The 27,993-nt window shown below is 52.5% G+C and overlaps 1 protein-coding gene across 1 annotated transcript in view; it reads left to right on the top strand.

Annotated features, from left to right (window-relative positions):
• Window positions 1–27,993, top strand: part of LRRC39 (leucine rich repeat containing 39) — a 158,031-nt gene that overhangs the window by 105,948 nt on the left and 24,090 nt on the right. Inside the window, exons 5-7 of the mRNA XM_053693731.1 lie at window positions 19,848–19,984; window positions 20,129–20,274; window positions 20,449–20,601. Coding sequence (XP_053549706.1) covers window positions 19,848–19,984; window positions 20,129–20,274; window positions 20,449–20,601 — 436 coding nt within the window. The remainder of the gene's footprint in view (window positions 1–19,847; window positions 19,985–20,128; window positions 20,275–20,448; window positions 20,602–27,993) is intronic.

Below are 27,993 nucleotides of genomic sequence, written 5' to 3'. Positions count from 1 at the left end.
ACACACACCACACAGGAGACCAGGGCTGTACGTACAGACACACACAACAGGAGACCAGAGGGTACGTACAGACACCACAGAGACCAAGCTGTACTACACACAAACACAGGAGACCAGAGGCTGTACGTCAACACACACAACCACAACACACACACACGAGACAGAGGCTGTACGTACAACACACACACACACACAGGAGACCAGAGGCTGTACGTACCACACAACACAGGAGACCAGAGGCTGTACGTACAGACACACACACACAGGAGACCAGAGGCTGTACGTACAGACACACACACACAGACCAAGCTGAGTACAACCACACACACCGACACGTACACACACACACACAGGAGACCAGAGGCTGTACGTACAGACACACCACAGGAACCAGAGGCTGTACGTACAGACACACACACAGGAGACAGAGGCTGTATCGTACAGACACACACCACAGGAGACCAGAGGCTGTACGTACAAGCAGCACACACACACAAGGAGACCCCCAGAGGCGTGTACGTACAACACTCACACACACAGGAGACTCGAGGCTGTACGTAAGGACACACATACACAGGAGACCAGATGGCTGTACGCTACACACACACCACACCCACAGGGAGACCAGAGGCTGTACGTACAGACACACACACACAGGAGACCCGAGGCTGTACGTAAGGACACACACACACACAGGAGACCAGAGGCTGTACGTACACACACATCACCAACTAGGAGACAGCAGGCAGGACACAACACAACAGGAGAACAGAGGCTGTACGTACACACCACACACACACACACACACAGGAGACCAGAGGCTTGTACTACAGACACACACACACACAGGAGACCAGAGGCTGTACGTACACACCCCACACACACACACCACACAGGAGACCAGAGGCTGTACGTAACAGACACACACACACAGGAGACCAGAGGCTGTACTTAACACACACACACACACACGGAGACCTAGGGGCTGTACGTACAGACACACACACACACAGGAGACCAGAGGCTGTACGTACAGAGACACACACACACAGGAGACCAGAGGCTGTACGTACAGAGACACACACACACAGGAGACCAGAGGCTGTACGTACAGACACACACACAGGAGACCAGAGGCTGTACGTACAGAGACACACACACACAGGAGACCAGAGGCTGTACGTACAGACACACACACACACACACACACACACACACAGGAGACCAGAGGCTGTACGTACAGAGACACACACACACAGGAGACCAGAGGCTGTACGTACAGACACACACACACAGGAGACCAGAGGCTGTACGTACAGACACACACACAGGAGACCAGAGGCTGTACGTACAGAGACACACACACACAGGAGACCAGAGGCTGTACGTACAGACACACACACACACACAGGAGACCAGAGGCTGTACGTACAGACACACACACACAGGAGACCAGAGGCTGTACGTACAGACACACACACACATAGGAGACCAGAGGCTGTACGTACAGACACACACACACATAGGAGACCAGAGGCTGTACGTACACACACACACACAGGAGACCAGAGGCTGTACGTACAGACACACACACACAGGAGACCAGAGGCTGTACGTACACACACACACACACACACAGGAGACCAGAGGCTGTACGTACACACACACACACACACACACACACAGGAGACCAGAGGCTGTACGTACAGACACACACACACAGGAGACCAGAGGCTGTACGTACAGACACACACACACAGGAGACCAGAGGCTGTACGTACAGACACACACACACAGGAGACCAGAGGCTGTACGTACACACACACACACACAGGAGACCAGAGGCTGTACGTACACACACACACACACACACACAGGAGACCAGAGGCTGTACGTACAGACACACACACACATAGGAGACCAGAGGCTGTACGTACAGACACACACACACACACAGGAGACCAGGGGCTGCACGTACAGACACACACAGGAGACCAGAGGCTGTACGTACACACACACACAGGAGACCAGAGGCTGTACGTACACACACACACACACAGGAGACCAGAGGCTGTACGTACAGACACACACACACACATAGGAGACCAGAGGCTGTACGTACAGACACACACACACAGGAGACCAGAGGCTGTACGTACAGACACACACACACACAGGAGACCAGAGGCTGTACGTACAGACACACACACACAGGAGACCAGAGGCTGTACGTACAGACACACACACACACACACACAGGAGACCAGAGGCTGTACGTACAGACACACACACACACACAGGAGACCAGAGGCTGTACGTACAGACACACACACACATAGGAGACTAGAGGCTGTACGTACAGACACACACAGGAGACCAGAGGCTGTACGTACAGACACACACACATAGGAGACCAGAGGCTGTACGTACAGACACACACACACATAGGAGACTAGAGGCTGTACGTACAGACACACACAGGAGACCAGAGGCTGTACGTACACACACACACACACACAGGAGACCAGAGGCTGTACGTACAGACACACACACACACAGGAGACCAGAGGCTGTACGTACAGACACACACACACAGGAGACTAGAGGCTGTACGTACAGACACACACACAGGAGACCAGAGGCTGTACGTACAGACACACACACACAGGAGACCAGAGGCTGTACGTACAGACACACAACAGGAGGACCAGAGGCTGGACGTACTACACACACACACACAGGGAGACCAGGAGGCTGTACGTCAACACACACACACACAGGAGCCCAGGGGCTGCTACGTACAGGACACACACACACACACAGGAGACCAGAGGCTGTACGTACAGACACACACACACAGGAGACCAGGGGCTGCTACGTACAGAACACACACAGGAGACCAGAGGCTGTACGTACACACACACACACACCACGTACACACACACACAGGAGACCAGAGGCTGTACGTACACCACACAGGAGACCAGAGGCTGTACGTACACACACACGAGACCAGAGGCTGTACGTACACACACACACACACAGGAGACCAGAGGCTGTACGTACAGACTACACACACACACAGGAGACCAGAGGCTGTACGTACACACACACACACAGGAGACCAGAGGATGTACGTACACACACACACACAGGAGACCAGAGGCTGTACGTACACACACACACACACACAGGAGACCAGAGGCTGTACGTACAGACTACACACACACACACACACAGGAGACCAGAGGCTGTACGTACAGACACACACACACAGGAGACCAGAGGCTGTACGTACAGACACACACACACACACACACACACACACACACAGGAGACCAGAGGCTGTACGTACAGACACACACACACAGGAGACCAGAGGCTGTACGTACAGACACACACAGACATAGGAGACCAGAGGCTGTACGTACAGACACACACACACACACACAGGAGACTAGAGGCTGTACGTACAGACACACACACACAGGAGACCAGAGGCTGTACGTACAGACACACACACACAGGGAGACCATAGGCTTGTACGTACAGACACACACACACAGGAGACCAGATGGCTGTACGTACTACACACACACTCACTGGAGACCAGAGGCTTAGTACGTACACACACACACTACACACACAGGAGACCAGAGGCTTGTACGTCATACACACACACACACACACAGTGAGACCATGAGGCTGTTACGTACAGACACACACACACACAGGAGGACCAGAGGCATGTACGTACAGACTACACACACACACAGGATGACCATAGGGCTGTACGTACAGTCACACCGACACACACAGGAGACCAGAGGCTGTACGTACAGACACACACACACAGGAGACCAGCAGGTCTGTACGTACACACAAACACACACACAGGAGACCAAGGCTGTACGTACAGCACACACACACGACACACACAGGAGTCCAGAGGAGGTCTGTCAAGTACAGACACACACGACACACTCACACACACAGGAGACCAGAGGCTGTACGTTACAGACACACACACACACACAACATACAGGAGACCAGAGGCTGTACGTACACACACACACACACAGGAGACCAGAGGCTGTACGTACAGACACACACACACAGGAGACCAGAGGCTGTACGTACAGACACACACACACACAGGAGACCAGAGGCTGTACGTACAGACACACACACACAGGAGACCAGAGGCTGTACGTACAGACACATACAGGAGACCAGAGGCTGTACGTACACACACACACACACACACACACAGGAGACCAGAGGCTGTACGTACACACACACACACACACAGGAGACCAGAGGCTGTACGTACAGACACACACACACACACAGGAGACCAGAGGCTGTACGTACAGACACATACAGGAGACCAGAGGCTGTACGTACAGACACACACACACACACACAGGAGACCAGAGGCTGTACGTACAGACACATACAGGAGACCAGAGGCTGTACGTACAGACACACACACAGGAGACTAGAGGCTGTACGTACAGACACACACACAGGAGACTAGAGGCTGTACGTACAGACACACACACACACAGGAGAACAGAGGCTGTACGTACACACACACACACACAGGAGACCAGAGGCTGTACGTACAGACACACACACACACACACACAGGAGACCAGAGGCTGTACGTACACACACACACACACACACACACAGGAGACCAGAGGCTGTACGTACAGACACACACACACACAGGAGACCAGAGGCTGTACGTACAGACACACACAGGAGACCAGAGGCTGTACGTACAGACACACACACAGGAGACCAGAGGCTGTACGTACAGACACACACACACAGGAGACCAGAGGCTGTACGTACAGACACACACACACAGGAGACCAGAGGCTGTACGTACAGACACACACACACAGGAGACCAGAGGCTGTACGTACAGACACACACACACACACAGGAGACCAGAGGCTGTACGTACAGACACATACAGGAGACCAGAGGCTGTACGTACAGACACACACACACAGGAGACCAGAGGCTGTACGTACAGACACACACACACAGGAGACCAGAGGCTGTACGTACAGACACACACACACAACACACACACACATACACACACACACAGGAGACCAGAGGCTGTACGTACACACACACACACACAGGAGACCAGAGGCTGTACGTACACACACACACACACAGGAGACCAGAGGCTGTACGTACAGACACACACACACACAGGAGACCAGAGGCTGTACGTACAGACACACACACACAGGAGACCAGAGGCTGTACGTACAGAGACACACACACACAGGGGACCAGAGGCTGTACGTACAGACACACACACAGGAGACCAGAGGCTGTACGTACAGAGACACACACACACAGGAGACCAGAGGCTGTACGTACAGACACACACACACACACACACACACACACAGGAGACCAGAGGCTGTACGTACAGAGACACACACACACAGGAGACCAGAGGCTGTACGTACAGACACACACACACACACACACAGGAGACCAGAGGCTGTACGTACAGACACATACAGGAGACCAGAGGCTGTACGTACAGACACACACACACACACAGGAGACCAGAGGCTGTACGTACAGACACATACAGGAGACCAGAGGCTGTACGTACAGACACACACACAGGAGACTAGAGGCTGTACGTACAGACACACACACAGGAGACTAGAGGCTGTACGTACAGACACACACACACACAGGAGACCAGAGGCTGTACGTACAGACACACACACACACACACACACAGGAGACCAGAGGCTGTACGTACACACACACACACACACACAGGAGACCAGAGGCTGTACGTACAGACACACACACACACAGGAGACCAGAGGCTGTACGTACAGACACACACACACAGGAGACCAGAGGCTGTACGTACAGACACACACAGGAGACCAGAGGCTGTACGTACAGACACACACACAGGAGACCAGAGGCTGTACGTACAGACACACACACACAGGAGACCAGAGCTGTACGTACAGACACACACACACAGGAGACCAGAGGCTGTACGTACAGACCACACACACACACGAGGAGACCAGAGGCTGTACGTTACAGACACACACACACACACAGGAGACCAGAGGCTGTACTACAAACACACACACACACAAAGGAGACCAGAGGCTGTACGTACTAGGACACACACACAGGAGACAGAGGCTGTACGTACAGACACACACACACACACACACAGGAGACCAGAGGCTGTACGTGACAGACACTCACGACGACAGCACACACACACAGGAGACCAGAGGCTGTACGTAAGTACACGACACACACAGGAGACCAGAGGCTGTACGTACACAGCACACACACACAAGGAGTACCAGAGCTGTACGTACGACACACACCACACAGGAGACCAGAGGCTGTACGTACAACACACACACACACAGGAGCCCAGAGGCTGTACGTACAGACACACACACACCACACAGGAGACCAGAGGCTGTACGTACAGAGACACACACACACAGGAGACCAGAGGCTGTACGTACTGACACACACACACACAGGAGACCAGAGGCTGTACGTACACACACACACACAGGAGACCAGAGGCTGTACGTACAGACACACACACACACAGGAGACCAGAGGCTGTACGTACAGAGACACACACACACAGGAGACCAGAGGCTGTACGTACAGAGACACACACACACAGGGGACCAGAGGCTGTACGTACAGACACACACACAGGAGACCAGAGGCTGTACGTACAGAGACACACACACACAGGAGACCAGAGGCTGTACGTACAGACACACACACACACACACACACACAGGAGACCAGAGGCTGTACGTACAGAGACACACACACACACAGGAGACCAGAGGCTGTACGTGCAGACACACACACACAGGAGACCAGAGGCTGTACGTACAGACACATACAGGAGACCAGAGGCTGTACGTACACACACACACACAGGAGACCAGAGGCTGTACTTACAGACACACACACACAGGAGACCAGAGGCTGTACGTACAGACACATACAGGAGACCAGAGGCTGTACGTACAGACACACACACACACACACACAGGAGACCAGAGGCTGTACGTACAGACACACACACACAGGAGACCAGAGGCTGTACGTACACACACACACACAGGAGACCAGAGGCTGTACGTACAGACACACACACACACAGGAGACCAGAGGCTGTTGTACACACACACACACACACACACAGGAGACCAGAGGCTGTACGTACAGACACACACACAGGAGACCAGAGGCTGTACGTACAGACACACACACAAAGGAGACCAGAGGCTGTACGTACACACACACACACACACAGGAGACCAGAGGCTGTACGTACAGACACACACACACACACAGGAGACCAGAGGCTGTACGTACAGACACACACACACACAGGAGACCAGAGGCTGTACGTACACACACACACAGGAGACCAGAGGCTGTACGTACATACACACACACACAGGAGACTAGAGGCTGTACGTACATACACACACACACACACACACACAGGAGACCAGAGGCTGTACGTACACACACACACAGGAGACTAGAGGCTGTACGTACATACACACACACACACACACACAGGAGACCAGAGGCTGTACGTACAGACACACACACACACACAGGAGACTAGAGGCTGTACGTACATACACACACACACACAGGAGACCAGAGGCTGTACGTACATACACACACACACACACACACAGGAGACCAGAGGCTGTACGTACACACACACACAGGAGACCAGAGGCTGTACGTACACACACACACAGGAGACCTGAGGCTGTACGTACACACACACACACACAGGAGACCAGAGGCTGTACGTACACACACACACACACAGGAGACCAGAGGCTGTACGTACACACACACACAGGAGACCAGAGGCTGTACGTACATACACACACACACAGGAGACCAGAGGCTGTACGTACAGACACACACACACAGGAGACCAGAGGCTGTACGTACAGACACACACACACAGGAGACCAGAGGCTGTACGTACACACACACACAGGAGACCAGAGGCTGTACGTACAGACACACACACAGGAGACCAGAGGCTGCACGTACAGACACACACACAGGAGACCAGAGGCTGTACGTACAGACACACACACAGGAGACAAGAGGCTGTACGTACAGACACACACACAGGAGACCAGAGGCTGTACGTACAGACACACACACAGGAGACCAGAGGCTGTACGTACAGACACACACACAGGAGACCAGAGGCTGTACGTACAGACTACACACACACACACACACACACACACAGGAGACCAGAGGCTGTACGTACACACACACAGGAGACCAGAGGCTGTACGTACATACACACACACACACACACACAGGAGACCAGAGGCTGTACGTACAGACACACACACACACACACACAGGAGACCAGAGGCTGTACGTACACACACACACACACACAGGAGACCAGAGGCTGTACGTACAGACACACACACACAGGAGACCAGAGGCTGTACGTACATACACACACACACACACAGGAGACCAGAGGCTGTACATACACACACACACAGGAGACCAGGGGCTGTACGTACACACACACACACACAGGAGACCAGAGGCTGTACGTACAGACACACACACACACACAGGAGACCAGAGGCTGTACGTACAGACACACACACACAGGAGACCAGAGGCTGTACGTACAGACACACACACACAGGAGACCAGAGGCTGTACGTACAGACACACACACAGGAGACCAGAGGCTGTACGTACAGACACACACACACAGGAGACCAGAGGCTGTACGTACAGACTACACACACACACACACACACAGGAGACCAGAGGCTGTACGTACACACACACTCACACACAGGAGACCAGAGGCTGTACGTACACACACACACACACACAGGAGACCAGAGGCTGTACGTACATACACACACACACACACACAGGAGACCAGAGGCTGTACGTACAGACACACACACACACACACACACACAGGAGACCAGAGGCTGTACGTACAGACACACACACACACACAGGAGACCAGAGGCTGTACGTACAGACACACAGGAGACCAGAGGCTGTACGTACACACACACACACACACAGGAGACCAGAGGCTGTACGTACAGACACACACACACACACAGGAGACCAGAGGCTGTACGTACAGACACACACACACACACAGGAGACCAGAGGCTGTACGTACAGACACACACACAGGAGACCAGAGGCTGTACGTACAGACACACACACACAGGAGACCAGAGGCTGTACGTACACACACACACACAGGAGACCAGAGGCTGTACGTACAGACACACACACACAGGAGACCAGAGGCTGTACGTACAGACACACACACACAGGAGACCAGAGGCTGTACGTACAGACACACACACACAGGAGACCAGAGGCTGTACGTACACACACACACACACACACAGGAGACCAGAGGCTGTACGTACAGACACACACACACAGGAGACCAGAGGCTGTACGTACAGACACACACACACAGGAGACCAGAGGCTGTACGTACAGACACACACACACACAGGAGACCAGAGGCTGTACGTACACACACACACACACAGGAGACTAGAGGCTGTACGTACAGACACACACACACAGGAGACCAGAGGCTGTACGTACAGACACACACACACACACACACAGGAGACTAGAGGCTGTACGTACAGACACACACACACAGGAGACCAGGGGCTGTACGTACACACACACACACAGGAGACCAGGGGCTGTACGTACATACACACACACACAGGAGACCAGAGGCTGTACGTACATACACACACACACACACACACAGGAGACCAGAGGCTGTACGTACAGAGACACACACACACACAGGAGACCAGAGGCTGTACGTACAGACACACACACAGGAGACCAGAGGCTGTACGTACAGACACACACAGGAGACCAGAGGCTGTACGTACACACACACACACAGGAGACCAGAGGCTGTATGTACAGACACACACACAGGAGACCAGAGGCTGTACGTACACACACACACACACACACAGGAGACCAGAGGCTGTACGTACAGACACACACACACACACACACACACAGGAGACCAGAGGCTGTACGTACAGACACACACACACACACACACAGGAGACCAGAGGCTGTACGTACAGACACACACACAGGAGACCAGAGGCTGTACGTACAGACACACACACACAGGAGACCAGAGGCTGTACGTACACACACACACACAGGAGACCAGAGGCTGTACGTACAGACACACACACACAGGAGACCAGAGGCTGTACGTACAGACACACACACACAGGAGACCAGAGGCTGTACGTACAGACACACACACACAGGAGACCAGAGGCTGTACGTACACACACACACACACACACAGGAGACCAGAGGCTGTACGTACAGACACACACACACAGGAGACCAGAGGCTGTACGTACAGACACACACACACAGGAGACCAGAGGCTGTACGTACAGACACACACACACACAGGAGACCAGAGGCTGTACGTACACACACACACACACAGGAGACTAGAGGCTGTACGTACAGACACACACACACAGGAGACCAGAGGCTGTACGTACAGACACACACACACACACACACAGGAGACTAGAGGCTGTACGTACAGACACACACACACAGGAGACCAGGGGCTGTACGTACACACACACACACACACACAGGAGACCAGGGGCTGTACGTACATACACACACACACAGGAGACCAGAGGCTGTACGTACATACACACACACACACACACACACAGGAGACCAGAGGCTGTACGTACAGAGACACACACACACACAGGAGACCAGAGGCTGTACGTACAGACACACACACAGGAGACCAGAGGCTGTACGTACAGACACACACACACACACACACACACAGGAGACCAGAGGCTGTACGTACAGACACACACACACACACACACAGGAGACCAGAGGCTGTACGTACACACACACACACACACAGGAGACCAGAGGCTGTACGTACAGACACACACACACACACACACAGGAGACCAGAGGCTGTACGTACAGACACACACAGGAGACCAGAGGCTGTACGTACACACACACACACAGGAGACCAGAGGCTGTACGTACACACACACACACACACACACACAGGAGACCAGAGGCTGTACGTACACACACACACACACACACACACACAGGAGACCAGAGGCTGTACGTACACACACACAGGAGACCAGAGGCTGTACGTACACACACACAGGAGACCAGAGGCTGTACGTACACACACACAGGAGACCAGAGGCTGTACGTACAGACACACACACACACACACAGGAGACCAGAGGCTGTACGTACACACACACACAGGAGACCAGAGGCTGTACGTACACACACACACACAGGAGACCAGAGGCTGTACGTACAGACACACACACAGGAGACCAGAGGCTGTACGTACACACACACACACACACAGGAGACCAGAGGCTGTACGTACAGACACACACACACACACACACACACAGGAGACCAGAGGCTGTACGTACAGACACACACACACACACACACAGGAGACCAGAGGCTGTACGTACACACACACACACACACACACACAGGAGACCAGAGGCTGTACGTACACACACACACACACACACACACAGGAGACCAGAGGCTGTACGTACACACACACACACACACAGGAGACCAGAGGCTGTACGTACACACACACACACACAGGAGACCAGAGGCTGTACGTACACACACAGGAGACCAGAGGCTGTACGTACACACACACACACAGGAGACCAGAGGCTGTACGTACACACACACACACAGGAGACCAGAGGCTGTACGTACACACACACACACAGGAGACCAGAGGCTGTACGTACAGACACACACACAGGAGACCAGAGGCTGTACGTACAGACACACACACAGGAGACCAGAGGCTGTACGTACAGACACACACACACACACAGGAGACCAGAGGCTGTACGTACACACACACACAGGAGACCAGAGGCTGTACGTACACACACACACACACAGGAGACCAGAGGCTGTACGTACAGACACACACACACACAGGAGACCAGAGGCTGTACGTACACACACACACACACACACAGGAGACCAGAGGCTGTACGTACACACACACACACAGGAGACCAGAGGCTGTACGTACACACACACACACAGGAGACCAGAGGCTGTACGTACAGACACACACACACACACACACACACACACACAGGAGACCAGAGGCTGTACGTACAGACACACACAGGAGACCAGAGGCTGTACGTACACACACACACACACACAGGAGACCAGAGGCTGTACGTACACACACACACACACACAGGAGACCAGAGGCTGTACGTACAGACACACACACACAGGAGACCAGAGGCTGTACGTACACACACACACACACACAGGAGACCAGAGGCTGTACGTACAGACACACACACACACACAGGAGACCAGAGGCTGTACGTACAGACACACACACACAGGAGACCAGAGGCTGTACGTACACACACACACACACAGGAGACCAGAGGCTGTACGTACAGACACACACACACACACACACACAGGAGACCAGGGGCTGTACGTACAGACACACACACACAGGAGACCAGAGGCTGTACGTACAGACACACACACACACACACAGGAGACCAGAGGCTGTACGTACAGACACATACAGGAGACCAGAGGCTGTACGTACAGACACACACACAGGAGACCAGAGGCTGTACGTACAGACACACACACACACACAGGAGACCAGAGGCTGTACGTACAGACACATACAGGAGACCAGAGGCTGTACGTACACACACACACACACACACACACACACAGGAGACCAGAGGCTGTACGTACAGACACACACACAGGAGACCAGAGGCTGTACGTACAGACACACACACACACACAGGAGACCAGAGGCTGCACGTACAGACACACACACAGGAGACTAGAGGCTGTACGTACACACACACACACACAGGAGACCAGAGGCTGTACGTACACACACACACAGGAGACCAGAGGCTGTACGTACAGACACACACACACAGGAGACCAGAGGCTGTACGTACAGACACACACACACACACAGGAGACCAGAGGCTGTACGTACAGACACACACACACACACACAGGAGACCAGAGGCTGTACGTACAGACACACACACACACACAGGAGACCAGAGGCTGTACGTACAGACACACACACACACACAGGAGACCAGAGGCTGTACGTACAGACACACACACACACACACACAGGAGACCAGAGGCTGTACGTACAGACACACACACACACACACACAGGAGACCAGAGGCTGTACGTACAGACACACACACACACACACACACACAGGAGACCAGAGGCTGTACGTACAGACACACACACACACACAGGAGACCAGAGGCTGTACGTACAGACACACACACACAGGAGACCAGAGGCTGTACGTACAGACACACACACACACACAGGAGACCAGAGGCTGTACGTACAGACACACACACGAGACCAGAGGCTGTACGTACAGACACACACACACAGGAGACCAGAGGCTGTACGTACAGACACACACACACAGGAGACCAGAGGCTGTACGTACACACACACACACACACACAGGAGACCAGAGGCTGTACGTACAGACACACACACACACACAGGAGACCAGAGGCTGCACGTACAGACACACACACACAGGAGACCAGAGGCTGCACGTACAGACACACACACACAGGAGACCAGAGGCTGTACGTACAGACACACACACACACAGGAGACTAGAGGCTGTACGTACACACACACACACACACAGGAGACCAGAGGCTGTACGTACAGACACACACACACAGGAGACCAGAGGCTGTACGTACACACACACACACACAGGAGACCAGAGGCTGTACGTACAGACACACACACACAGGAGACCAGAGGCTGTACGTACAGACACACACACACAGGAGACCAGAGGCTGTACGTACAGACACACACACACAGGAGACCAGAGGCTGCACGTACAGACACACACACACAGGAGACCAGAGGCTGCACGTACAGACACACACACAGGAGACCAGAGGCTGTACGTACAGAGACACACACACACAGGAGACCAGAGGCTGTACGTACACACACACACACACACACACACAGGAGACCAGAGGCTGTACGTACAGAGACACACACACACAGGAGACCAGAGGCTGTACGTACAGACACACACACACACACACACAGGAGACCAGAGGCTGCACGTACAGACACACACACACAGGAGACCAGAGGCTGCACGTACAGACACACACACAGGAGACCAGAGGCTGTACGTACAGACACACACACACACACACACACACAGGAGACCAGAGGCTGCACGTACAGACACACACACAGGAGACCAGAGGCTGTACGTACAGACACACACACACACACACACACACACATATACAGGAGACCAGAGGCTGCACGTACAGACACACACACAGGAGACCAGAGGCTGTACGTACAGACACACACACACACACATACAGGAGACCAGAGGCTGTACGTACACACACACACACACACACAGGAGACCAGAGGCTGTACGTACACACACACACACACACACACACAGGAGACCAGAGGCTGTACGTACACACACACACAGGAGACCAGAGGCTGTACGTACAGACACACACACACATAGGAGACCAGAGGCTGTACGTACAGACACACACACACAGGAGACCAGAGGCTGTACGTACAGACACACACACACACACACATAGGAGACCAGAGGCTGCACGTACAGACACACACACACAGGAGACCAGAGGCTGCACGTACAGACACACACACAGGAGACCAGAGGCTGTACGTACAGACACACACACAGGAGTCCAGAGGCTGTACGTACAGACACACACACACACACACACACACACACAGGAGACCAGAGGCTGCACGTACAGACACACACACAGGAGACCAGAGGCTGTACGTACAGACACACACACATACAGGAGACCAGAGGCTGTACGTACACACACACACACACACACAGGAGACCAGAGGCTGTACGTACACACACACACAGGAGACCAGAGGCTGTACGTACAGACACACACACACATAGGAGACCAGAGGCTGTACGTACAGACACACACACACAGGAGACCAGAGGCTGTACGTACAGACACACACACACACACACACACACATAGGAGACCAGAGGCTGCACGTACAGACACACACACACAGGAGACCAGAGGCTGCACGTACAGACACACACACAGGAGACCAGAGGCTGTACGTACAGACACACACACACAGGAGACCAGAGGCTGTACGTACAGACACACACACACACACAGGAGACCAGAGGCTGTACGTACACACACACACACACACACACAGGAGACCAGAGGCTGTACGTACAGACACACACACACACACACAGGAGACCAGAGGCTGTACGTACAGACACACACACACACACACACACAGGAGACCAGAGGCTGTACGTACAGACACATACACACACACACAGGAGACCAGAGGCTGTACGTACACACACACACACACACACAGGAGACCAGAGGCTGTACGTACACACACACACACACAGGAGACCAGAGGCTGTACGTACAGACACACACACACACACACACACACACACAGGAGACCAGAGGCTGTACGTACACACACACACACACAGGAGACCAGAGGCTGTACGTACAGACACACACACAGGAGACCAGAGGCTGTACGTACACACACACACACAGGAGACCAGAGGCTGTACGTACACACACACACACAGGAGACCAGAGGCTGTACGTACAGACACATACACACACACACAGGAGACCAGAGGCTGTACGTACACACACACACACACAGGAGACCAGAGGCTGTACGTACACACACACACACACACACACACACAGGAGACCAGAGGCTGTATGTACACACACACACAGGAGACCAGAGGCTGTACGTACACACACACACACAGGAGACCAGAGGCTGTACGTACACACACACACACACACACAGGAGACCAGAGGCTGTACGTACACACACACACACAGGAGACCAGAGGCTGTACGTACAGACACACACAGGAGACCAGAGGCTGCACGTACAGACACACACACACAGGAGACCAGAGGCTGCACGTACAGACACACACACACAGGAGACCAGAGGCTGTACGTACAGACACACACAGGAGACCAGAGGCTGCACGTACAGACACACACACACAGGAGACCAGAGGCTGTACGTACAGACACACACAGGAGACCAGAGGCTGTACGTACACACACACACACACAGGAGACCAGAGGCTGTATGTACACACACACACACACACACACACAGGAGACCAGAGGCTGTATGTACACACACACACAGGAGACCAGAGGCTGTACGTACACACACACACACAGGAGACCAGAGGCTGTACGTACACACACACACACACACAGGAGACCAGAGGCTGTACGTACACACACACACACAGGAGACCAGAGGCTGTACGTACAGACACACACAGGAGACCAGAGGCTGCACGTACAGACACACACACACAGGAGACCAGAGGCTGCACGTACAGACACACACACACAGGAGACCAGAGGCTGTACGTACACACACACACACAGGAGACCAGAGGCTGTACGTACAGACACACACAGGAGACCAGAGGCTGCACGTACAGACACACACACACAGGAGACCAGAGGCTGCACGTACAGACACACACACACAGGAGACCAGAGGCTGTACGTACAGACACACACACACAGGAGACCAGAGGCTGTACGTACACACACACACACAGGAGACCAGAGGCTGTACGTACAGACACACACAGGAGACCAGAGGCTGCACGTACAGACACACACACACAGGAGACCAGAGGCTGTACGTACAGACACACACACACAGGAGACCAGAGGCTGTACGTACAGACACACACACACACACACAGGAGACCAGAGGCTGTACGTACAGACACACACACACAGGAGACCAGAGGCTGTACGTACACACACACACACACACAGGAGACCAGAGGCTGTACGTACAGACACACACACACACACACAGGAGACCAGAGGCTGTACGTACAGACACATACACACACACACAGGAGACCAGAGGCTGTACGTACACACACACACACACACACACACACACAGGAGACCAGAGGCTGTACGTACAGACACACACACACACACACAGGAGACCAGAGGCTGTACGTACACACACACACACACAGGAGACCAGAGGCTGTACGTACAGACACACACACAGGAGACCAGAGGCTGTACGTACACACACACACACAGGAGACCAGAGGCTGTACGTACAGACACACACACACACACACACACAGGAGACCAGAGGCTGTACGTACACACACACACACACACAGGAGACCAGAGGCTGTACGTACACACACACACACAGGAGACCAGAGGCTGTACGTACACACACACACACAGGAGACCAGAGGCTGTACGTACAGACACACACACACACACACAGGAGACCAGAGGCTGTATGTACACACACACACAGGAGACCAGAGGCTGTACGTACACACACACACACAGGAGACCAGAGGCTGTACGTACACACACACACACACAGGAGACCAGAGGCTGTACGTACAGACACACACACACACACAGGAGACCAGAGGCTGTACGTACACACACACACACAGGAGACCAGAGGCTGTACGTACAGACACACACACACAGGAGACCAGAGGCTGTACGTACACACACACACACACAGGAGACCAGAGGCTGTACGTACAGACACACACACACAGGAGACCAGAGGCTGTACGTACAGACACACACACACACAGGAGACCAGAGGCTGTACGTACAGACACACACAGGAGACCAGAGGCTGCACGTACAGACACACACACACAGGAGACCAGAGGCTGTACGTACAGACACACACACACACAGGAGACCAGAGGCTGTACGTACACACACACACACAGGAGACCAGAGGCTGTACGTACAGACACACACACACAGGAGACCAGAGGCTGCACGTACAGACACACACACACAGGAGACCAGAGGCTGTACGTACAGACACACACACACAGGAGACCAGAGGCTGTACGTACACACACACACACACAGGAGACCAGAGGCTGTACGTACAGACACACACAGGAGACCAGAGGCTGCACGTACAGACACACACACACAGGAGACCAGAGGCTGTACGTACAGACACACACACACACACACACACAGGAGACCAGAGGCTGTACGTACAGACACACACACACACACACACAGGAGACCAGAGGCTGTACGTACACACACACACAGGAGACTAGAGGCTGTACGTACAGACACACACACAGGAGACCAGAGGCTGTACGTACATACACACACACACAGGAGACCAGAGGCTGTACGTACAGACACACACACAGGAGACCAGAGGCTGCACGTACACACACACACACACACAGGAGACCAGAGGCTGTACGTACAGACACACACACAGGAGACCAGAGGCTGCACGTACACACACACACACACAGGAGACCAGAGGCTGTACGTACAGACACACACACACACAGGAGACCAGAGGCTGCACGTACAGACACACACACACACAGGAGACCAGAGGCTGCACGTACACACACACACACAGGAGACCAGAGGCTGTACGTACACACACACACACACACACACACACACAGGAGACCAGAGGCTGTATGTACAGACACACACACACACACAGGAGACCAGAGGCTGTATGTACAGACACACACAGGAGACCAGAGGCTGCACGTACAGACACACACACACAGGAGACCAGAGGCTGTACGTACAGACACACACACACACACAGGAGACCAGAGGCTGTACGTACAGACACATACACAGGAGACCAGAGGCTGTACGTACACACACACACACAGGAGACCAGAGGCTGTACGTACAGACACACACACACAGGAGACCAGAGGCTGTACGTACACACACACACACACACACAGGAGACCAGAGGCTGTACGTACACACACAGGAGACCAGAGGCTGTACGTACACACACACACAGGAGACCAGAGGCTGTACGTACACACACACACACACAGGAGACCAGAGGCTGTACGTACAGACACACACACACACACACAGGAGACCAGAGGCTGTACGTACAGACACACACACACACACACAGGAGACCAGAGGCTGTACGTACACACACACACAGGAGACTAGAGGCTGTACGTACAGACACACACACAGGAGACCAGAGGCTGTACGTACATACACACACACACAGGAGACCAGAGGCTGTACGTACAGACACACACACAGGAGACCAGAGGCTGCACGTACACACACACACACACACACAGGAGACCAGAGGCTGCACGTACACACACACACACACACACAGGAGACCAGAGGCTGCACGTACAGACACACACACACAGGAGACCAGAGGCTGTACGTACAGACACACACACACAGGAGACCAGAGGCTGCACGTACACACACACACACAGGAGACCAGAGGCTGCACGTACAGACACACACTGGACTGTTGGGCCATGTTGGTATAAATCTAAGCTTAGTGCACACTTCGTCACGTGCTAATCTGTCACTACATGTCATTTTATATTGGTTTGTTATTGCTCTCTGTTACATTGTTCTCTCAGGCAGTCTCATTAAGCTTCGTGAACTTCTGCTTAATTATAACCGGATATCGGAGATCCCCCCTGAGCTCAGTTCCTGTCTGTGTCTGGAGAAGTTGGAACTAGCAGTTAACAACAGCATATGTGAGCTTCCAGCCCAGGTACGTAGCACTGTGGTAATATCAGGTGTGTCCGATTATATGCCAAGTACAAGACTGTAAGCCTCTGAACCAAGGCCTGCTAACCCTGAAGGTAGTAGGTTCAAGTTCTGTCACCCATCTCTGCTTCTATCCTTCCGCCTGCAGTTTGCTGCGCTGACCCACCTCACACACTTAGACCTGAGTATGAACCAGTTTGTTTGCCTCCCTGGCGCAGTGCTGGAACTGTCGGCTCTAGAGTGGCTGGATATGGGAAGCAACAGACTGAAGCAGCTGCCCCAAGACATAGACCGGTGAGGAGGAACTTGTGTAAGAGAAGGACGAGAACCTTCATTTCCTGCTATTTAGACAATAATAGCTGGTGAAGGTGCTTGTTTTCCCGTTAGCAGCTAGAATGTGCGTCGGCCTTACTGCACGATATCCTGAGAGGAAAACATGTAGTGACTTCATCATCTTCTTCCTCACAGGATGGAGAACCTACATGCCTTGTGGCTACAGCGGAATGAGATCACCCAGATCCCAGACTCCATCGGTAACCTAAGGAACCTTAGCACTCTTGTATTGAGCAACAATCGTCTGCAAGGGATCCCGGAGAGTTTACAGACCTTGGGCAGCCTCCGGTAAGTTCACAGAGGTTACTTGAGTATAGGTGAGAGAGGAGACTAGTGAGGTTTTGTAGAGATGAAGAGCAGGTTGCCCGAGTATAGGTGAGAGAGGAGACCGGTGAGGGTTTGTACAGATGAGGAGCAAGTTACCTGAGTATAGGTGAGAGAGGAGACCGGTGAGGTTTTGTACAGATGAGGAGCAGGTTACCCGAGTATAGGTGAGAGAGGAGACCGGTGAGGTTTTGTACAGATGAGGAGCAGGTTACCTGAGTATAGGTGAGAGAGGAGACCGGTGAGGTTTTGTACAGATGAGGAGCAAGTTACCCGAGTATAGGTGAGAGAGGAGACCGGTGAGGTTTTGTACAGATGAAGAGCAGGTTACCCGAGTATAGGTGAGAGAGGAGACCGGGGAGGTTTTGTACAGATGAAGAGCAGGTTACCTGAGTATAGGTGAGAGAGGAGACCTATGAGGTTTTGTACAGATGAGGAGCAGGTTACCTGAGTATAGGTGAGAGAGGAGACCTATGAGGTTTTGTACAGATGAGGAGCAGGTTACCTGAGTATAGGTGAGAGAGGAGACCGGTGAGGTTTTGTACAGATGAGGAGCAGGTTACCTGAGTATAGGTGAGAGAGGAGACCGGTGAGGTTTCTCCAACATAGGTGTGTCCGGTCCACGGCGTCATCCTTACTTGTGGGATATTCTCTTCCCCAACAGGAAATGGCAAAGAGCCCAGCAAAGCTGGTCACATGATCCCTCCTAGGCTCCGCCTTCCCCAGTCATTCTCTTTGCCGTTGCACAGGCAACATCTCCACGGAGATGGCTTAGAGTTTTTTGGTGTTTAAATGTAGTTTTATTCTTCAATCAAGAGTTTGTTATTTTAAAATAGTGCTGGTATGTACTATTTACTCTGAAACAGAAAATAGATGAAGATTTCTGTTTGTAAGAGGAAGATGATTTTAGCAACCGTTACTAAAATCGATGGCTGTTTCCACACAGGACTGTTGAGATGAAGTAACTTCAGTTGGGGGAAACAGTGTGCAGACTTTGCTGCTTGAAGTATGACACATTTCTAACAAGACTTGGTAATGCTGGAAGCTGTCATTTTCCCTATGGGATCCGGTAAGCCATTTTATTATTAAGAATAAAGGGCTTCACAAGGGCTTTAAAGACTGGTAGACATTTTTCTGGGCTAAAACGATTACTTTATAAGCAGTTTTAATAGTTTATAGCTTTGAGGAGTTATTTTAATCTTGGGAATTATGTTAAAAAAAAACGGCAGGCACTGTATTGGACACCTTTTTCACTGGGGGCCTTTTCTAATCATAGGCAGAGCCTCATTTTCGCGCCATTAATGCGCAGTTGTTTTTGGGAAGCAAGGCATGCAGATGCATGTGTGAGGAGCTCAGATACATAGAAAAAGCTTTCTGAAGGCGTCATTTGGTATCGTATTCCCCTCTGGGCTTGGTTGGGTCTCAGCAAAGCAGATACCAGGGACTGTATAGGGGTTAAATGTAAAAACGGCTCCGGTTCCGTTATTTTAAGAGTTAAAGCTTTCAAATTTGGTGTGCAATACTTTTAAGGCTTTAAGACACTGTGGTGAAATTTTGGTGAATTTTGAACAATTCCATCATACTTTTTCACATATTCAGTAATAAAGTGTGTTCAGTTTAAAATTTAAAGTGACAGTAACGGTTTTATTTTAAAACGTTTTTTTTTTTATTTTAAAACCAAATTTTCGTCCCTTTCGCAGAAACGGACCAGCCTCAAGTTCTACATCCTCTAAGCAAGAGGGTAATACTTCTCAAACCAAGCCAGCCTGGAGGCCAATGCAAGGCTGGAACAAAGGTAAGCAGGCCAAGAAACCTGCCACTGCTACCAAGACAGCATGAGATGTTGGCCCCCGATCCGGGACCGGATCTGGTGGGGGGCAGACTTTCTCTCTTCGCTCAGGCTTGGGCAAGAGATGTTCTGGATCCTTGGGCGCTAGAAATAGTCTCCCAAGGTTATCTTCTGGAATTCAAGGAGCTACCCCCAAGGGGAAGGTTCCACAGGTCTCAATTGTCTTCAGACCACATAAAAAGACAGGCATTCTTACATTGTGTAGAAGACCTGTTAAAAATGGGAGTGATTCATCCGGTTCCATTAGAAGAACAAGGGATGGGATTCTACTCCAATCTGTTCATAGTTCCCAAAAAAGAGGGAACATTCAGACCAATCTTAGATCTCAAGATCCTAAACAAATTTCTCAGGGTTCCATCGTTCAAAATGGAAACCATTCGGACAATTCTTCCTACCATCCAGGAAGGTCAATTCATGACCACGGTGGATTTAAAGGATGCGTATCTACATATTCCTATCCACAAGGAACATCATCGGTTCCTAAGGTTCGCCTTTCTGGACAAGCATTACCAGTTTGTGGCACTTCCATTCGGATTAGCCACTGCTCCAAGAATTTTCACCAAGGTACTAGGGTCCCTTCTAGCGGTGCTAAGACCAAGGGGCATTGCAGTAGTACCTTACTTGGACGACATACTGATTCAAGCGTCGTCTCTGCCTCAAGCAAAGGCTCATACGGACATTGTCCTGGCCTTTCTCAGATCTCACGGGTGGAAAGTGAACGTAGAAAAAAGTTCTCTATCCCCGTCAACAAGAGTTCCCTTCTTGGGAACAATAATAGACTCCTTAGAAATGAAGATTTTTCTGACAGAGGCCAGAAAATCAAAACTTCTAAGCTCTTGTCAAGTACTTCATTCTGTTCTTCTTCCTTCCATAGCGCAGTGCATGGAAGTAATAGGTTTGATGGTCGCGGCAATGGACATAGTTCCTTTTGCGCGAATTCATCTAAGACCATTACAACTGTGCATGCTCAGTCAGTGGAATGGGGATTGTTACGGTACCAACTGTGTACCAAGGGTTAATACCAGATGAACAATGTCCTGCATACAGAATCAGCACTTCACAACCTTGATCAGTTTCCCTGCAAACATGAGACCAAGCTCCACATTTCAGGTTTAAAACAGGATAACAACTTTATTTGAAGGCAGCATACAGATTTAAACAGGTTTTTGACCCCCCCCCCAGATGGGGGTTGAAAGAATGTTGTACATTAGATAAAAGGGAGAAGCGCCCTTGACATGATACAATAGGATTATATTACTTAAACACTTCAACCACAAGACACTCTTGACTCTTCTTATCACTTTCTCTCTGGAGGTGATCAAACAATAGAATGCTAAGCATTAATTAGATTGTAGCTGGAGCCAGCCACTTGTGGTTAGAAAATAAAGTTAACACTTTCAGTCCTGACCGAAGGGTCTGTCACATAGCTCCCCCCTTGTGGAACACTCCGGCAGACCCGGCTTGACCCTTTGGCGGGTCAACTTGGGGATGACCGGACTGGGTGGTGGTAGGCATATCAGTTTGCCGGGACAATCCATCGGCATTCCCGTTTAGCTTACCGGGCCGGTAGCTGATGGTGAAGTTATAGGGCTGGAGGGCTAAACTCCACCTCAGCAATCTACCATTGTCTCCTGAGACCCGGTTGAGCCAGACTAAGGGATTGTGGTCCGTTATGAGGGAAAATTCCTGTCCATATAGATAAGGGTTCAGCTTTTTCAGTGCCCAGACCAGGGCTAAACATTCTTTCTCCACTGCCGCATAGCTTACTTCCCGAGGTAATAACTTTCTGCTTAGGTATGCGACAGGATGCTCTCCTCCATCCTCCCCGACTTGACTCAGTACAGCCCCCAGTCCATACATGGAAGCATCTGTATGAATGAGAAAACGTTTGTTAGGGACTGGGGCAGCCAAGACAGGGGCATTCACAAGGGCCTGCTTCAGTGCCTGAAACGCGGCTTCACAAGCTGGAGACCACAGGACCTATTTGGGGAGGTTCTTTTTAGTCAGGTCAGTCAGGGGCTTGGCGATAGTACTGTAGTCGGGGACAAAACGTCGGTAATACCCGGCCGTCCCCAGGAAGGCTAGTACTTGGGTCTTAGTGATAGGTGTGGGCCAGTTAGCCACAGCCTCTACCTTGGCTGGCTCCGGTCTCTGGCTCCCACACCCCACTCGGTGCCCCAAGTACTGTACTTCAGCCATACCTAGATGGCACTTGTCCGGTTTCAAGGTCAGGCCAGCGGCCCGAATCTTGTCCAGTACCAGCCCTACATGGGTAAGGTGTTCTTCCCAGGACCCACTGTAAACCGCAATGTCGTCCAGGTATGCACAAGCAAATTCCTGGAAGCCCTCAAGGAGTCTATCCACCATACGCTGGAAGGTAGCCGGAGCATTCTTCATCCCAAAGGGCATGACCTTAAACTGGTACAGGCCGAATGGGGTGACGAATGCCGACTTGGGGATAGCATCCTCGGCCAGGGGAATCTGCCAATAGCCTTTACACAGGTCTATGGTTGTCAGATAGCGCCCCCTAGCAATACGGTCTAGTAATTCGTCTACCCGGGGCATCGGGTAGGCGTCAGTGGTGGTCCTCTCGTTGAGCCGCCTGTAGTCCACACAGAACCGGGTGGTTCCATCCTTCTTAGGTACCAGGACTACAGGGGAAGCCCAAGGACTATCGGAGGGCTCGATCACTCCCAGCCGGGCCATCTCCTGTATCTCCTTCCGCATTCCTTCTCGGACTGCTTCGGGTATACGGTAGGGAGGCTGTCGCAGGGGATTCTGTCCGGGAGTCTCTACTTTATGTACAGCTAGGGTAGTGTAGCCGGGCTCTTGGGAGAACGTCGCCTGCTTCTCCCACAGGAGCTGTCTTGCCTGTACCCTCTCGGTAGGGTTCAACCGGTCCCCTAGCTGCACAAGACTAGTGAGGTCAGTCTGGGGGTCCTTCTCTAATAAGTCGGGTAGGGGTAAGTTCTCTGGGTCGTCTGCAGCAGGGGCACATACTGCGGCTACATCCTCTGGCCTCTCCTGATACTCCTTCAGCATGTTCACATGAAAGGATCGCTGGATCCTCTCATCTGCACAGCTGGCTATAACATAGGTAGTATCACACACCCGGGATAACACTTTATACGGGCCCTGCCAAGATGCTTGCATCTTGTTGGCCTTCACAGGCTTGAGCACCAAAACCTTCTGTCCAACCTGGAAGACCCGCTGCCGGGCACCTTGATCGTACCACCCCTTCTGTCTTTCCTGGGCCACCTGGAGATTCCCTCTTACCATCAGAGACAGTTTCTCCATGCGGTCCCGGAGTTCCAGAACATATGGCACGATGGGGGTTCCCTCCTGCTCTATCTCTCCCTCCCAGTGTCCTCTAATGAGGTCCAGAGGGCCGCGGACTCTTCTCCCATAGAGTAACTCAAAGGGAGAGAACCCAGTGGATTCCTGGGGCACCTCCCTGTACGCAAATAGCAGATGAGGCAGGAATCGTTCCCAGTCTCTGCAAGTGTCCGTGAAGGTCCTCAGCATCTGCTTGAGGGTGCCATTAAAGCGCTCGCAGAGACCGTTAGTCTGGGGGTGATAAGGCGAACTGAGCAACGGTTTAATGCCGCACACCTTCCACAGCTGCTGGGTGAGCACCGCGGTAAACTGGGTCCCCTGATCAGAGAGAATCTCCTTAGGGAACCCGACCCTAGTAAAAACCTTAACTAGGGCATCAGCGACTGTCTCTGCCTCTATATTCGACAGTGCTACTGCCTCTGGGTAACGAGTGGCATAGTCCACCACAGTGAGAATATACTTCTTACCTGATGGACTAGCCCTGGCAAGGGGACCCACAATGTCAACGGCTATGCGGGAAAAGGGTTCCCCAATGACAGGCATAGACATAAGCCTAGCTTTGGGGTGGTCCCCCCGCTTACCCACCCGTTGACAGGTGTCACAAGTACTACAATATACCCGCACATCTCGGTTAAAATTGGGCCAGAAGAAATTCTGGGTGATCCTATGAGCGGTGCGGCGGGACCCTAGATGTCCAGCTAACGGTACATCGTGCCCAATCCGCAGAATCTCTTGCCGGTATTTCGCAGGCACTACCAGCTGCCGATTTTGCGGAAGGGCAGTACTTTTCTGGGCAGGTTTGGGGATTCTATATAGCCTATCCCCCACCCACTCATAACGTTCCCCATCTACTCCCTCTTCTCCAGTGTCTGCCCTAGCCCTGTACTTCTGAAGGGTCGGATCCTCCCGGGTTTCCCTCCCGTATGTCTCTGGGGTATCCCAACTCAAGGGGGTCTGGTCTAGGGTATAAGTCGGGGAAGAGAGTCTTACCTGGGTCTCAGCAGCAGGTGGGTCGGTCTCGGTGGCACGGGCCTGGGCACGGGTAGTCACCGGGTTAACATCAACGGGACCCATGGGAGCGTAGGCCGAAACAAGGGGGGCCAAGTCATTTCCAAGGAGAACATCAGCTGGTAAATCCCTCATGACCCCCACATTCACATGTTTAGCGCCCACTCCCCAATCCAAATGTACCCGGGCAACAGGTAGGCGGAACACAGTGCCCCCTGCCACCCTCACAGCCACAGTGTCTCCAGTGTGCTGGTTCTCGGACACCAAGTTCTTTTGAAGCAAGGTCAGGGTAGCACCAGTATCCCGTAGACCACTGACCTCCTTCCCATTTACTTTAACCAGTTGCCGGTGCTGTTGCCGGTTATCCCGATGGACAGCTTGTACGGGGTCTGCTTCATGTAGGATGCCCCAACACTCTTGATCCTCTACGCAGTGGGCAGCGGGCTGAGGGTTACGTGGGATTCCGCCGGCGGGTCTCCTCCAGGACTGTGCTTGGTTGGCCGTGTTGAGGGGACACTCCGACCTTTTGTGTCCGATTTGCTTACATCCAAAGCACCGGATAGGCTGGGAGTAATCCCGTGAGGTGAACCGGGCTGTCTGAGGGTAGTTCGTGACTGGAGGCTGTGTGGCATAGCGGTGCACCGGGGGTTGGTAAATGGCAGCTGCTGGGGTGGCCGGGGGTCTGTACTCCACTTTAGCAGGGGGCTTAGTGGTAGCAGTGTCCAGTTTGCGGGCATCCGTATACTCATCTGCCAAGCGAGCAGCTTCATGCAGGGTGGAGGGTTTACGGTCCCGAACCCACTCCCTAACTCCTGCTGATAACTTGTCAAAGCAATGTTCCAACAGGAATAGCTGCAGCACCTCTTCCCCAGACACGGCTTGGCACCCCGCCATCCAGTGCGATGCTGTGCGGTGCACCTTACATGCCCACTCAACGTAGGAATCGCCAGCCAATTTAACAGTGTCTCTGAACCGTCTCCGGTATGCCTCCGGTGTAACCGCATACCTGGAGAGCAGAGCCTCTTTCACAGTATTATAATCCCCAACTTCCTCATCTGGAATGGCCCGAAAAGCCTCACTGGCCCGGCCGGATAATTTTCCGGATAATATCGTGACCCAGTCCTCTGCGGGTACCTGGTGTAGTGCACATTGTCTCTCAAAAT

Source organism: Bombina bombina, chromosome 10 (genome assembly GCF_027579735.1).
Source record: "Bombina bombina isolate aBomBom1 chromosome 10, aBomBom1.pri, whole genome shotgun sequence".
NCBI lineage: Eukaryota > Metazoa > Chordata > Amphibia > Anura > Bombinatoridae > Bombina > Bombina bombina.
Note: the sequence above shows the minus strand (reverse complement) of the source record. Positions and strands in the feature narration are given on the sequence as shown.